This window comes from Olea europaea, chromosome 3 (genome assembly GCF_002742605.1).
Source record: "Olea europaea var. sylvestris chromosome 3, O_europaea_v1, whole genome shotgun sequence".
NCBI lineage: Eukaryota > Viridiplantae > Streptophyta > Magnoliopsida > Lamiales > Oleaceae > Olea > Olea europaea.
Window position 1 is genome coordinate 9,429,416 of NC_036239.1, and position 15,957 is coordinate 9,445,372.

Consider the following 15,957-nt stretch of genomic DNA (forward strand, 5'->3'; position numbering starts at 1 on the left):
AAATGAGAAAGAAGAAGATAAAAGAACCACGTAAGTTGAGAGAGATTAAGAATTTTTTTCCCCATATATAGAGGGAATAATTTTCAACCTCTTATCTCATGAGTGAAATGTTTCAAAAATCATTGAACTTATACATTGGTCACGAACTTCAAATTGCTTCAAGTTACTTACTGAACTTATCCCATTTACGCTCCACCATTACTCATTAAAATCTTTTAACTCTTTTGCTGACATGGAGGACGGTAATCTTGTGTGGCGACTAACAGCGTGCCACTTCAACCAAATATCTAACTCACATTTCAAATTATTTAAAAATATATATAAAAATGAAATGAAAGTCAAAAAGTTTCAATTGAGTTCTTGGCACGATCTTGTCATTAATGGAACACGTTCACTTAAAAAAAAAAAAAAGGAAGAAAAGAAAGAACGTCTAACGCATAAATCCATAACCTAATGTCATATTCAATTGAGTCTTTTAAAAACTTTTGGAAACTTTTTAAAGTGGATGACTTTTGTGGACTTTGTGAACTTTTAAGTGATTTCTATGTATTTGGTAAGAATTAGTAAAAGTTTCTCATGGATTTGTGTAGACTTTTACTAGAGACTTTTAAAGACTTTATTTTAAAAAAAAAAATATTAAACATATATATTGTAATATGTTAAACAACTTCTTATATATTCAAATAGTCCACAACTCATATAATTGAAAATATAAAGTAATAAATCGTATTTTCCATGTCAATTTTTTTCCAAAAAATAAATAAATTCAAGTTATATCAAGTAGATTAACAAATAATCAAAATATTAAAAAAATAATAATATTTTAGTAATGATCAACAAAAAAAATGTATATATCAAACATTTCCAACATCATTTCACATGTCAGTTACTAGAGACGCTTTCCATGCATTAGCATTACCTCTTTCTTGTTCTTAACTCTTAAAAAATGGTCCAAAGTTTTTTCCTTCATTAATCGAAAAAGATGAAGGATCTTCGTTATCAGGTTCAATTGAAAATTCATCGGAACGACATTCTTTACGGAGAAAATTGTGTAATCCTACGCAAGCTAATACGAGTTCCGCTTGCGTACGATATGGAAATGGAGGAGCTGTTTTGAAAATTGTGAATCTTGATTTAAATATACCAAATATCCTCTCAACTACGTTCCTCAAGGAAGCATGATGAAGATTAAACAACTCTTTTGTATTTTCAGGGTCACGACTTTGACCAACAAAATCTTAAAGATGATAACGGACACCTCGAAAAGGAGTTAAAAATTGACGTCGATTTGGAAATCCACAGTCTTCCAAAAAATATCTACCTGCACATAAAATACTTGTAAAATTAACAAGTAATTATGATACAATAAGATAAAAAAAAAAAAAGGAAATGACAAAGTAGTACCTTGTGGCACTTTAAGTTCATTTCTCTTTGTCAAAGCATCACTCAACACTTTAGAATCATGTGCTGATCCCTCCTACCCACTAATTACATATATAAATTCCAAATCAAAGTTACAAGCAGCCAAAATATTTTGAGAAATTGTTCCATGACAATTTTTATAACTGCTTGTATCACGTCCAGATATCGTTGTTGGAATATGGGTACCATCAATGACTCCAATACAATTCTAAAAATAATAAAATAGTAGAAAGAAATCATGAGAACACTATTAATAACATAAAAAAAATTATAATAAATCTTATTTCATCACTTACTTTAAAGTAAGAGTAAAATCTTGTACTTTCCCTTATTTTTTCTGGCACAACGGATCCCGATTTGACCATCATATCTACTGCACATTTGTTTAACGTCTGTAAAATCTTGTTGAAACTTCGGCTGGTAGTGAAATGCGATCAGCCAAATTTTTGACGAATCAAGCAATATCAAGTATTTTGACCAACAATGAGTAGGAACGTTGCAAGCATTTCTTCAATACAAATATACCTAGTATCTTGTAAGAGCCCTTTTTCTCTAATGATATTGCTTAATTTTAGAAATACATTTGGATACATTCTATAAACTTGTCGAAAGTTTTCTGGATCCTCCTTTAATATTTTATGTATATAGTCATATCCATATCTAATTTTTGGTTGCCTAGTTAGTGAATGTGTAGTATGTGCACAACACATATTATTTGTATAATCATTTATCATGTAGAGAATTGCTTGAATTCCCATCCATAAATACCGAATGTTTTCATATAATGCTTCCTTATAGTTATCTTCTTCAATCTCATCCACCTCTTTTTCATGATCTTCATGTATGTTAACATTAGACATTATATATACGGAAGTACCTAAAAATAGAGTGAACAAAAATTAAATACATAGATAGAGAAAATGATAATGTCATGTAAAGACGAATCAATTATCAAATTCATAAAATATCAAAAATACAGTCAATGAATAAATCTAAGAACAATTCAAAAACTTCAAAAATTACTACCAATCATATCCAAAAAACAAAGCGTCAATTTAATTTAAATGTTATCCATTTTGGAACATTCTTCTGGCGTCATGCTCAAGAACTCAGACTTTTATGCTTTTGTATTAAGCAAATCAAGGACCTTGAAACAATCATCATCATCCAAGTTTGGGATCTTCTTGATAATGTTCCAAAAATTATGTTCTCTAGTGTCAATTGATTCAATTGCTTGGGTGATCTTGTCAATTGTACTAGCAAGTTTGTCTATCATGTTTGGCTGTGTAGTTTTGGGCTCAAATGAACTAGATTTTGCTTCAAATTCTGTTCTACTTCATTTTCAAATTAATGGGGAAACCTCTGAACTTATAGGATCTTGTTTATCGGTTACTATAAATGCCTCGGTATCAGGATCATACATGAAGTCGTCTATTAAACCGTCACTAACTTTTTTTTTCTTTAGTGTGAAATGTTCTTGCATTAGTATCATCCCCTAATGCAATTAAATGTGTCCCAACAGCTTTCTCACTTCCAACTGCAATTCTCAAATCTTCATAGTCTGGAAAAGTGTCTGTGCGATAACTTTTATCTTCGGGATGAGACTATTAAAGGAAAAAATAATTATAAGTGCTAATATATGAAACATACACATCACTAACCAATAACTCAAATTTCATATTTTTCTAAATTAAGTAATATATGAAGCTCACCATAAAGTAATCTTCACATACTTCATTACTAGCAGTGAATTTCTTCGTCACATGATCCCATCCAAATCCATAGTTATGATGCATATGTTTAGAATACTTGTTGTACTGTTTTTTAAACCATTTTATACGACCTTTATATTGGGAATAGGTCTTTTCAGCACCAAGTTTTTGGTTAAGATGAGGAAGTATATGTTTTTCAACAGTTATCTTGCTCAACACACCATTACTGTCCCGCCAACCACGTGTGGCATCATCAACCACAAGTTTTAAAAGCTTATTTCTTTCTTCCCACATCCACTTCTCATATTTTTCGGTACATCTTCCTTGAACCTTGTCATTTCCTTGTGTTGAATCTTCCATTAAAACTAGTGTCATATAATTAGAGAACAAATAATTAGGCAAATACAAAATGATATACATCATGATTTTATTGATATAAAAAGTAAAGAAAATTGCATCAAAATTCAATAGAATTTGCTGCAATCAATACAAAGGGTCCTTTTCCCCTTGCTTTTGTGTGTATGGGCGTGTGGGGTGGGAGTGGATAATGGACAAAATTGGTATATGTATTTCAAAATTATTGCTTTACATGTCTAGGAAATAACAGACATTGGATATGTTTTTCTTTTTTCCTCCTTTTTTTGTACTTATTTCACAAGATTTAGAAATAGGTCTTTTAGTTGTGCTTTTAACTAATATATCTTGTAAAGCAGTATGAACACATGCTTCATTAGAATAACTTATTCCTTCTTAAAGTGAGATGACTCTTGGTCTTTAAGCTGGGTAATTTTTTGACCAAGGACCAAGGCATTTACATTATAGTTTTCTGATTCTATAGTTAGATTTTGCTTCATATTACCCAGTGTGGTGTCTACAGTTGTACTTGAGTTTCGGAAGCAAGTGAATCTGTTATCATACTTTCTAGATAGTTTATTCCTTGGACTTTTCAAAAAATGTATTTGAAATGAGTACAGCAAAATAGTGACAATATTAATCCTTATTCCCTGCTGAATCCTAATTAAAGAGACTTATAGATAGCCATAGACTTGTTAATCAGAAAACAACAAAATAGACATCCATAGACTTATAATTCAAGATCTTAACACCTAACTACATCCTAAAGAGAATTATAACTGAAATAATCAACAACGGGTTGTGGATGCAGCTCCTTAGGACAATAGCTAATTTCCAACAATCAAAAAGTCACAAATCCTTATTCCTTACTGATATTTCTGTGTCATCTATTATAACTCAAGAAATTTACTTATTTAGTTCATTTTTCTCCCCAAAACAAATTCCTAGATTATATAAATCCTAGATCAAAACCAAACCCATACGTAAAGAAAGGAAAACTCGTGGGCGACAGATAGGTTTAGGCTAGGGTATCAGTTCACACTTCTCCTCACTCTTCAATTATAAATGCAAAAAATAGCCCCAGTGGCTAACACGATTCTGTGGACGGCTCTCAATCAATCTCAAGAGGCATTCCCTTTGTGCAAATCTTTCGATTTTTTTCGGAAGCCTCGAATCCTTTGCTCCCGTTGCTAAATAACCAGATATTTTACCAACGAAACCTAAAAGAAAATTTAGAGCAATTTTGGAGATGGGTTTATCCATAAATCAAACAGAAAATGAGAGATAGAGATTTACCTGTTAATGAAGAAAAACACAGAGCTCAAAGAAAATTATTACCTGATTGGAAGAGATTGAAGGAGAAAACCCTATAGAGGAAAAAAGAATACGGCTTGGGCAAGAAATCTCTTGATGGAGATGAGATTTTCTTTTGAGATTGCTATTTATATTTTCTAACAAAAAGCGTCTCAAAGTCCAATAAATTAGAAATTTCCTAAAAGTCGTTCTCAATTAAATACCTCGAAACTCTTTCGATTTTTTTAGAAGCCTCAAATCCTTTGCTTCCATTGCTAAATAACCAGATATTTTGCCAACGAAACCTAAAAGAAAAGTTATAGCAATTTTGGAGATGGGTGTATCCATAAATCAAACAGAAAATGAGAGATAGAGATGTACCTGTTAATGAAGAAAAACACAGAGCTCAAAGAAAATTATTACCTGATTGGAAGAGATTGAAGGAGAAAACCCTATAGAGGAAAAAAGAATACGGCTTGGGCAAGAAATCTCTTGATGGAGATGAGATTTTCTTTTGAGATTGCTATTTATATTTTCTAACAAAAAGCGTCTCAAAGTCCAATAAATTAGAAATTTCCTAAAAGTCGTTCTCAATTAAATACCTCGAAACTCTTTCGATTTTTTTAGAAGCCTCAAATCCTTTGCTTCCATTGCTAAATAACCAGATATTTTGCCAACGAAACCTAAAAGAAAAGTTATAGCAATTTTGGAGATGGGTGTATCCATAAATCAAACAGAAAATGAGAGATAGAGATGTACCTGTTAATGAAGAAAAACACAGAGCTCAAAGAACATTATTACCTGATTGGAAGAGATTGAAGGAGAAAACCCTAGAGAGGAAAAAAGAATACGGCTTGGGCAAGAAATCTCTTGATGGAGATGAGATTTTCTTTTGAGATTGCTATTTATATTTTCTAACAAAAAGCGTCTCAAAGTCCAATAAATTAGAAATTTCCTAAAAGTCGTTCTCAATTAAATACCTCAAATCTTTCAATTTTTTTAGAAGCCTCAAATCCTTTGCTTCCATTGCTAAATAACCAGATATTTTACCAACGAAACCTAAAAGAAAAGTTATAGCAATTTTGGAGATGGGTGTATCCATAAATCAAACAGAAAATGAGAGATAGAGATGTACCTGTTAATGAAGAAAAACACAGAGCTCAAAGAAAATTATTACCTGATTGGAAGAGATTGAAGGAGAAAACCCTATAGAGGAAAAAAGAATACGGCTTGGGCAAGAAATCTCTTGATGGAGATGAGATTTTCTTTTGAGATTGCTATTTATATTTTCTAACAAAAAGCGTCTCAAAGTCCAATAAATTAGAAATTTCCTAAAAGTCGTTCTCAATTAAATACCTCGAAACTTGTAGAGACTCATAAAAAGTTTCAATTGAATACCCTGTGACTTGTAAAGACTTTTTAAAAGTCTCTAAAAGTTTCAATTGAATACACCCTCCAAATCTCTTCCAAATCACAACCCCTAGTCCCAAATTTATTCCCTAACCTCAAACTTGGATTTCTGTCCCCCACAATCAACCCCACATGCTCAATAATTGACGAATAGGCACACGGAGGAACCACAAGAAGGTAACCACAATCACTTTTTTCTATTTTTTTGGCTATTTTCTAGCGTGGTGTCAGTCGTGTAAGTATCATTTTCTGTTGGATTTGTTTGACAATTGTCGACTTTATGGTTGTGGTCTACAAGTATGATATTATTTCATTATTTTTTGGCCGCATCAAAGTCTGATTTTTGAATTTTATTGAACTTTATGGTTATGATTACTAAAGTTTATAGGCTTTTTGTTGGCTTCATGGTTATAGTTATTTAATTTATGGGCTACAAGTTTTTTGAAATGTATTGTCTGATTTCAATGTTGAATTTATATGATGATTTCTTTGGCTATTTTTCGATGTTTTCAATTCTTTAATGTAGATAGAAACAACATTGAGGAGACTAAATATTGCTTAGGAGAGGACCCAAATTTCAATGATCCTGGAGATGAGTTAGACTCCAAAGGAGATGATAATTTGTATGAACATAACGTTATAGATGGGATTGAGGTAGGTTCGAATGTGGGTGAACTAGATGGTATGAATAAGCATGATGTTGAAGTTGATGCATATTGCTGATTTGGAGTACTTGTCCTCTGAAGAGCTTGTGTCCAATTGTCCATCCAATGACGAGGTTGGGTATCGATTTCCATAGTTTTTGGCGGTTGCTAATATGAGTAATCCACAATTCGTTGTTAGTTAGCTATTTAGGAGTGTTGTAAAATTTTGAAAGGCAGTAAGAACATATGGAGCTTTGAATGGGTATAATATCAGATTTAAAACTAATAATGAAAAACGAGTGCATGGAATATGGAAACTAGGTTGCAGTTGGATGGCATCTAGTGTGGGAATAACATGCAATCTCCAAGTTAAGACTTATACCTGGGAGTACACATATAGTTGAGACCAGTACAACAAATATTGCAATTATGTTTTCATGACTAATCGTTACATTGAGCATTTCAAGGTGGACTTAAACTGGAAGACAAATAGTATACTTGTGGCAATGAAGGAAGACTTGAAGATTGATATTATTGAAATGTGGCATGGAAGATGAGATGGTATACAAAGGAATTGTTGCTTGGAACAATTGAGGAGCAATTTGGTAAGTTGTGGTCCTATGCTGCGAAAGTTTATGGGACTAACCTATGTTTAACCATATACATTGCGATCAACAATCAAGTTTCCCAGGGTATCTACATATGTTTTGAAGCATGCAAGATAGGTTTTATCAAAGTTGTAAAAAGGTTATCCGAGTAGGTGGATGCCAGTTAGAGGGATGTTTCAGTGGAATAATGTTGACCGTCGTTGGTCACAATACAAATGATTGTATATATCCTATCGCATACGCCATAGTTTAGAAAGAGAACACTTTAGCATGAAAGTGGTTCATGACTCATTTCGAAAGTGATGTTCATATTTGCAATGGGAGTGGCTGACTTTGATGACTGATTGATAGAAAGGATTGCAAAATGTCGTCGAAGAATTGTTCCGGCGGCTGAGCATAGGTTCTGTGTGCACCACATGCACTCTAATTTTTTCAATGCTAATCTCAAAGATAAAACATTGAAAGATTATCTATGGCATGCCACAAAGTCTACTACCATTGTAGACTGCAAACACTGGATGCAACAAATATGGAGTGTAAGCGAGGATTTTTTCTTTGGTGGGTAGAAGGACCTCCTTCCATGAATGGAGCAACTCACATTTCGAGATGTATTCAAAATGTGACATCTTTCTGAACAATGTCTGTGAGGTTTTCAACAAGACTTTAATTGGGAAAAATGATTTTGAACATACTTACATCCATTTAGATGACATTCATGAAGCGAATTCAGATGAGGCGAGAAAAAATGAGTCGTTATGGAGGTCAAATTTGCCCTAAAATCAGTAGAAAAGTGCACTCCATTGTTGAGAGATAGAGAGAGAGTGCATAATAAACTCTTTTAGACGTCAATGAGTCTTCACAGCTACAGGCCGCTAGATTTTACTCACGAAGATGTGCAACCACAGCTGCAGCCACTTCTCGCAGAAATTGAATTGTAGAAAGCTACTACTTTTGTGTCATTGAAGGTAGCTTGAAATGTAAAATGATAGTAATGGATTAAACAATTTTTTATCGATTGGATTCAAGGGCTGAAACTGAATGTTTATGGAAATGTACTAGTTTTTTAATATTGTTAGTCTAGGCAACTATATGTATGTCATTCTGGGCAGTGCTCTCTCTTTTGACTTGAATGGAAATAAAATTGAAAGTCATTCTTGGGCAGCGTATTTTGGAAATTGAACTAATTTTCCAGGCAACGTATTTTCTTTTGTATTGAAGGTCTTGTTTATGAAAATTGAATTAAACTTACTTGTTTACAGAAGATGATGAATTTTGAAACTTACAAGTTATGGTTGGCTGTCAAGAATTGTAATCACTGAACGACTAACCACAAGTCATTAGATATCAGTTTGACATCCAATAAACCTCCAGCTGAGGATTCATTTTCGTCCATGAAGTCCTTGGACATCCCAATTGACCACATTAGCACAAGCTTTGTATGCCTCTCCGTCAAGATGATTCAGACATTGTCACTGCAAACTCTGTCCCTTACATGGTAAGCGATTACCTTCTTCGGGGATCGACACATTGATTATGAGCTCCTGATTTATGGACTACGGCGGATGGGTTTAGAAAAAGATGAAGATTTGGGTAGGGTTTATAGAGAATATGATGATTTGGGACTAGGGTTCTTGAGCGATTTAGGGAAATTTGGAATTTTTGGGGATCTAATGTTAGGTCGAGAATAGAATTAATTGGTCCAATGGTCACTAAGTTTAGGTCCATATCTTTGATCGGTCAATGAAGTTTAAAATGTCAAATTTTGGTCATTAAACTTAGGTTCATGTCTTTGATTGTTCACTGAAGTTTAAAATGTCGAGGTTTAACCACTGAACTTTGGAAAATGATGTATGTTAATCATTAGCATAAATGTTGAAATTTGAAAAATGTCAAATTTGCAATGTGTAATGTACAACATTTTTTTAGAGTTCAATGGCCAAAACTCAACATTTTAAACTTTGGTGAGCAATTGAAGGCATGGACATAAGTTCAGTGGCCAAAGCTCGACATTTTAAATTTCAATAACCAATAAAAAACATAAACCTAAGTTCAGTGACCATTGGAACAATTAACTCGTCAAGAATATATGAGTTCAATATATATATATATATATTAAAGTGTTCCATTAATGACAAAATCGTACTTAGTAACTCAATTAAAGCTTTTGAATTTCATTTCATTTTTTTTATTTTTTATTTTTGTTTTAAAATAATTTAAAATGTGAGTTGGGTATTTTGATTTATGTGGCACGCATTTAGTGGCCATACAAGATTATCGATCTCCACATCAACAAAAGATTTAAGGGTGTATTTGATTGTGAGCATGAAATTTGCATTGAAAGAAAATAAGTTCAAGGCAATTAATTGCCTAGAACTTATTTGTATGAAAATTATTAATTAAATGTGTTTGATTGATTTAGTTTTCAATCTGGAAAATTTATATTTGTTAATTTTTTATTAGTAGGTAGATGAGAGAGAATGGATTGATAAGAAAGAGAAATAGAGAGTGGAATCCTTGAAAAATAAAATCATACTCCTCCTAAAAAAATATTTTCTTTGATTTTGAGGAAAACATGGTCACGAGACCAAAATTAGAAAAATATTTTTCATGAATAAAATGTCAATTAAACAGCACAAAAGTAAAAATTTGAGTGAAAAACACATTTTTCATGAAAAATATTAGCAATCAAACACACTCTAACAGCTTTTAATCAGTAATGGATGGAATACAAACGAGATAAGTTCAATGAGTAAGTTGAAGCAACTTGAAGTTTAGCGAATAGTTCGTGACCAATGTATGAGTTCAATGAGTTTTGAAACATTTAACTCGTTATCTCATCGAAGCCTTTATAAGCAAATTCAAGGGGTATAAATGATTCGAGTGTGAAACCAAATAGTAACTTCAACTCATTCTAGGTGACAACATAATAGGACACAAAGTTACCTCCACAATTACCAGCCTATAACTATTGTTCTGGGCTTTGATGCATTAATTTTGGCTCAAGTTAAGCAACCTATACTTTATAGTTGCATAGGTGGTTGTGGCACCAATAGCAAATAAGAAGGCTGTTGGGTTTTGATACCCAACAATCTGGGTGATGATTTGAAACAATTCACGGATAATTTATCGATATCATAAACTTGGCTCAATCCGGAAACAACCAATACACTTTAGGTTAGCCTAAGTTAGGTTTAGGTTTTTGGTATTAAACTATTTAGTTTGTGGTCCATTTTGTGGTTAGTTGGGGTACTTGAGTGAAGTGTCTTTGGCCCAATTATTGGTAACCTAAAACAATGTTATATACCATTATCTTCCCAGTCGTAAGTTTCCTTGTGGGTGGATAACTGCAATAGAGGTTAGAAATTGAAGGCAGTCGACTTGAAGGGTGTTGCATTTTTAATATCGCAAGTGTACAATATCGAAATAGTAATATAATAGACTTATGAGTCCGGATTATCGTTCCCACAAGGACTATACTCTAGCCTTTAATCTAATTTTTTCTAACTTCTGTTTGATGAAAACAAATGAAAATTTTTATGTTATGATTTTTAATCTAAATACGTAGAAATAAGTAGACGTACACCATATTAGTTTATAGATTAATTAATTAACAAGTATTAGGGCTAAATAATATCACATATTGATCACCTTTACATCTTAAATCAAGATTCATATCTAATGTAGTGTTCGATCGAATGCTCCTATTATATTTAATTTACCCATTTCGAGTTCTCATTAAGCTTATTTAACTAATTCAATTTGATATCACTATGCGAATTAAGCTTAGTTAAATGAGATCTTTGTTCTAGGAATTTAATTATGACTGCAATAATTAGTATAAGTATCTTTACACGTTTTACCAATCTACCGAATTTTATTATATGGTCTAAATCCTAAACTCACCTTTTGATTCGTAGAGGATTCACAAAATCATTAAATTAGTGATCAAGTAATTCAATGCATTAAACTTATTGTAAAATCAACATATGGAAAAAATAAAGAATAATGATCTTAATTAAAAGACATGAAGGATCTCAATTGGGTAAAACTATTCACCCTAATAAGAGATTTAGCTATTCGTAATGAAAGAGAAAAACAATAGATAGTTATTGAGTACATCACCGAATTTGTAGTGCAGATGTAGAAGAAAAAATATCAATCTTGCAACAAGATCTTCTTCCTCTTTCAATCAATGATCCAAAGGTTGAATTGCTTATTGTTTTCCTCATTTGTAATCTCAAAGTGTGCCTTTTGCCTCTCAATGTGTGGATCTCCCTTTAAAAGTGTGAGAACATTGTATTTATAAGTGCTTCCCCATGTGTAGAAAGTAGGGTTTTCTTCTGGACTTTAAAATGAGCCAAACGTGCCCTAGTTGCATCAAGGGACGGTGCTTGATTTGTTGGTGGCACCGTGGCGCCCTCTCTCTATTTTTCCTTCTCGTCGTAGTGCCTTACGCCTAGTGCTGTGACACTAAGGCTCTATTTTCCTCCTCTTTTTGTTGCTACTTGGCGCCACTAGTCTAACAATTTTGCTTTGCCTCTTTATCCAAAATATCTTTTCGATCCATGCCAATAACTTTATTTGATGAACTTTTTCGTATCTTTCAACATCTCAACAATCCTACAAAACAATATTAACAAACACATTAAAAACGTTCAATACTCACAAAATTTAGCTTACAATCTCGTTAAAATAGGCTTAAACTCGTGAGTAAAAAAATTAGTCAAATATCTAAAACTCAACAGTTTGCTAGTCTTCCAGCAAACACAAGAAAAAGACATAACTACAGACAAAAACAATGATTCAGTTAGATGGCTCGCCTTTTGGCTCAGTATTGAGAACATCATATCATATTCCTGAATGGTTTCAAGATCGCAATGTAAGAGCTAACCTTCCATCTTTTCCAAGCAAAACGGTTGTGTTTTGTGTGAAGATTTGAGTGTAGGGATGGCAATCGGGCTCGTTAGCTCAGGCCGCTCATGACTCGGTTCGAAAAAAGCTTGAACCCGCCCGGCTCGAGGCTCGGGCAGAGCCCCATTTTTAGGTGTCGGGCAAAGCCCGAGCCGGCTTATGTGACTCGCCGGCTAGGGAGAACCAAGCATATATTTTAAAAAATAAAATTAAAAAAATTAAAGGCAGTAGCACGCTGCCTTTTAAGGCAGCGTACTACTATCAAACATAGGCAGCATCCTTGTTTGGCAGCAACTTGCTGCCTTTTTATTTAAAAAAAAAAAAAACAAACAAAACTCGAGCCAAAAGCTCGAGTCGAGCCTAATTTTTTTTGCCGAACTTTTGCTCAGCTCAGCTAGGGCCCCCCAAAAAAAGCTTGAATATTTTACCTAAGCCGAGCCCAAGCCTAGAATTTCGACTCACTAGCCGGCTCGGCTCATTGACATCCCTTGTTAAGTGTAGCGCCGTACCATTCAAAAGTTAGTTCACTTCCAAACTCTTAGTGGTCAATTATTTCCTTCCTTTGCTTGTGAGATTCACACATCCCCAAATTTGTTTTCTTTTATTCTCTCACCATGGTGTAATTCCAATGTTTAATCTTATCTATCAATTTCTCACACCACTCTAATTTGGTTTTGTTCAACTGATGACGTTAATAATTCATTTATGTGATGATTCTCCTTAATTATGAATGCTTCAACAATCTAGTTTATTCTAAGTTATTCAAACCACCAGTTATTTAAGCCTCAAAGATCAGTTTTTTTTTTTTTTCATTTATTACCTCACCATTTTTCTCTTCTTGACATTTATAGCGAGTGTTAGGTCGATAACTCCCCAATTTTGCATACCAAAGGGTACCATGTTTTAAGAGATCCCTACAGACTTAATAACTCAAGTAAAAAAAGTTATAGGCATGAGGCATAGTTGAAGAAGCACAATGCTCCCTTTATATAAAATGGAACCAAAATTTACAGGGGTTAGATCTCTAGCATTTGGTCATTACCAAGTTTATATCAGAAAGTTAAAAATAATCTACACAATCTTTTTACATGCACAGAAGCACTACAATCTTAAATTATTTCTTTCGCCAGTTAGAACTCCCCAAATTATTAAGTAAATGGTTAAAGAATGTTGTGAATAATGGTTTAGGAGATCAAGCACCTAAGTTATCAATTTAGCCTATGCATATGTACCCTCATATTCTTGTACAGCGCTAAACTTAATACTCGCTGATAAAACCATCTGACTCACACAAGCATGCAATTTTTTTTTAAAACTCACACGAAATTAATTATCACATAATCACACAAACATAACTACTAAAGAAAAGACAAAAGTAATTAATCCAAATAATTCACCCCCTCAAACTTAAAATATACATTGTCCCCAATGTAAAAAGAGATCCAAATGAGGGGTATGACTTTAATCAGTGGGTATCATCGCCATCGCTTTGGTGAGATGGGTCCTGGTTAGCTAGATAACCACATTGTTGATACATACCCGAGAATCTTCCTACGAACAACACAAAGAGAATGTTATGATAGTAAATTAAACAATCATAAACTAAAAACTAAGTAGTAATAATAAAGAAAATGATAGAGCTTGGGTTGCCTCCTAAGAAGCGCTTCTTTAAAGTCATTAGTTTGACTTATTGACATGATTGATTATGGTGGCTCGAACCAAATTGTATCATCCTTACACTTTGTGCAATTCTCATTTGTGCACCATTTTTTTGTTTTCCATATTTTGATATTTCTATTTTCATCTCTACCAAGAAGTCTACCAAACTTTGTTTTTCTTTTTTGACGACTTCATTGATCAGGTGGCTCTTCTTCATCAACTCTACAACAACTTTTGATGTTAGGAGGTGGCTCATATTAGTTGTAAATATTGAATATCTCTTGCTTGTCCTCCACCCTCAATATTAGCTCACCTTTTTCCATGTCAATTAGGGTTTGTCTCATTGCTAAGATTGGTCGACCCAATATAACTAGAATGTTTTGATCTTCTAGTATGTCCAACATAATGAAGTCCACAGGAAATATGAAATTTCCTGCTTTTATGAGTACATCCTCAACTTTGCCACATGACCCTGCGATTGTTCTATTAGTTAGTTGTAGCATTATCGATGCTGATTTAGCTTTACCTAGTCCCAATTTCTTGTAAACAGAATATGACATTAGATGTATACTAGCACCTGTTTCACACAATGCATTAATAGAACAAGAATCTTCAATTGAAATTGATGACGTAAACTTGGGAGGCAATTTGTTCTGTACTCTTGCACTACTTTTCTTAGTTAATGCCATAGTTTCAAATTTCGGAAACTTTTTTCTCTTTGTCAACATCTCTTTCAAAAATTTTGTTTAGCTTGGAATTTGTATTATCATAACAATGAACGGAATATTGATCTAAAGCTTCTTAAGAGCATATAGAAAATTTTTGTAGTTTGTTTTTAGTTGGTTTTTCTTGAGGTTTTGAGGAAAATGAATGGGGGACACATACGCCTTGACAAGACTTGGTACCTTGGTTATAGATGTTACTGCATTTTCTTCAAATTTTGTTGAGGTTGGTGTAGATTTTTCCACTATTGTAGCTTCATCAATCATTTTGTAGTCACCTTATCCTTTTGGTCTCTTTGTAGTAATCTTTGTTGATTGTACCTCACACTTTGTAGATATAGCACGAATATTTTGCTCCGTCGACTTTTTAGAAGTTTTTAGGGAAACGAAAATGGAGGGTACATGTGCTTTAACGTTCATAGATCCCTGGGTAGATCGTTTTTCACTACTCTAATTGTCATCACTTGTTCTTTAGGATTTGTCATCGTATTGCTTTGCAATGTCCTTTGTGGACGCTCTGCAAGCTGTTAAGCTATCTGATCAATTTGTGTTTTCAATTTCTTGATAGATCCCTACTGATTTTGAAAGTTTGTGTTAATTTGTTGAAACACATTGTCCGTCTTTCACACATATTACTGAAATATCTCTCCCAAACTTGGTCTTCTTTCTTGCTGGAAATTGTTTCCATATAAGTTGAAATTATCGAAACCATTTTGAATAAAATTTAATTTTTCCTCCATAGAAGCTAGCATCAAGTAATTTTCTGTAGTGTGATTTCTTCCACAACTCTTACAAGCTAAAATGGCTATCACTGCATTTGCTACACATCTTTATAGTTTTAAAAGTAATTTCGCCAGCTTTGTAAAAGCAGCAATTTGTGCATTGGTGGAAGTCATGCTATCTAATTTATACATTCAAGTTGTTTTCGATGGTACCACTCTTTCTGATGAGAACTTTGAATGTGTAGTGGCAATTAATTCAAACAAATCTATGCATTACTGCACTGATTTTCATATGATTGATCTGCCATCAGAGAAATCTAATTTAGATTTTAACAATGTGAAGGTCCGATGTAGAAATATTACACTTGATTTTCAACAGTAATCTCATGATTTGGACACTTCCTGATTAGCTCATTGAACTCGTTCCATGCCTTGTGATAGCTCTCATTATCTTCCTGTTAGAAGGTTTAAATTTCCAATCTGATTTTTGTTACCTTAGC

The 15,957-nt window shown here is 33.3% G+C and overlaps 1 protein-coding gene and 1 pseudogene across 1 annotated transcript; both read right to left on the reverse strand.

The window, feature by feature from the left end:
• Positions 1-871: 871 nt before the first annotated feature.
• On the reverse strand, positions 872-1,790 carry LOC111378177 (annotated as a pseudogene).
• On the reverse strand, positions 1,725-6,159 carry LOC111378185. Its single transcript, XM_023001355.1, has 7 exons — positions 6,138-6,159; positions 5,762-5,840; positions 5,583-5,611; positions 5,384-5,464; positions 5,014-5,162; positions 4,827-4,926; positions 1,725-2,299 (listed from the first exon to the last, which is right to left on the reverse strand). The coding sequence occupies exons 1-7, from the start codon at positions 6,157-6,159 to the stop codon at positions 1,887-1,889; spliced, it is 873 nt and encodes a 290-aa protein (XP_022857123.1). The 3' UTR covers positions 1,725-1,886.
• Between the last annotated feature and the right edge of the window lie 9,798 nt (positions 6,160-15,957).

Bases quoted from the DNA above. Each gene is read 5' to 3' on its own strand.
- LOC111378185 (XM_023001355.1), bottom strand. From the start codon at position 6,159: ATGAGTCTCTACAAGTTTCGAG. The intron at 5,465-5,582 runs GTAATAATGTTC...CTTTTCTTTTAG, and splicing joins CTTCAATCTCTTCCAATCAG to GTTTCGTTGGCAAAATATCT. The intron at 4,927-5,013 runs GTTTCGAGGTAT...AAATATAAATAG, and splicing joins CTTCTAAAAAAATCGAAAGA to CAATCTCAAAAGAAAATCTC.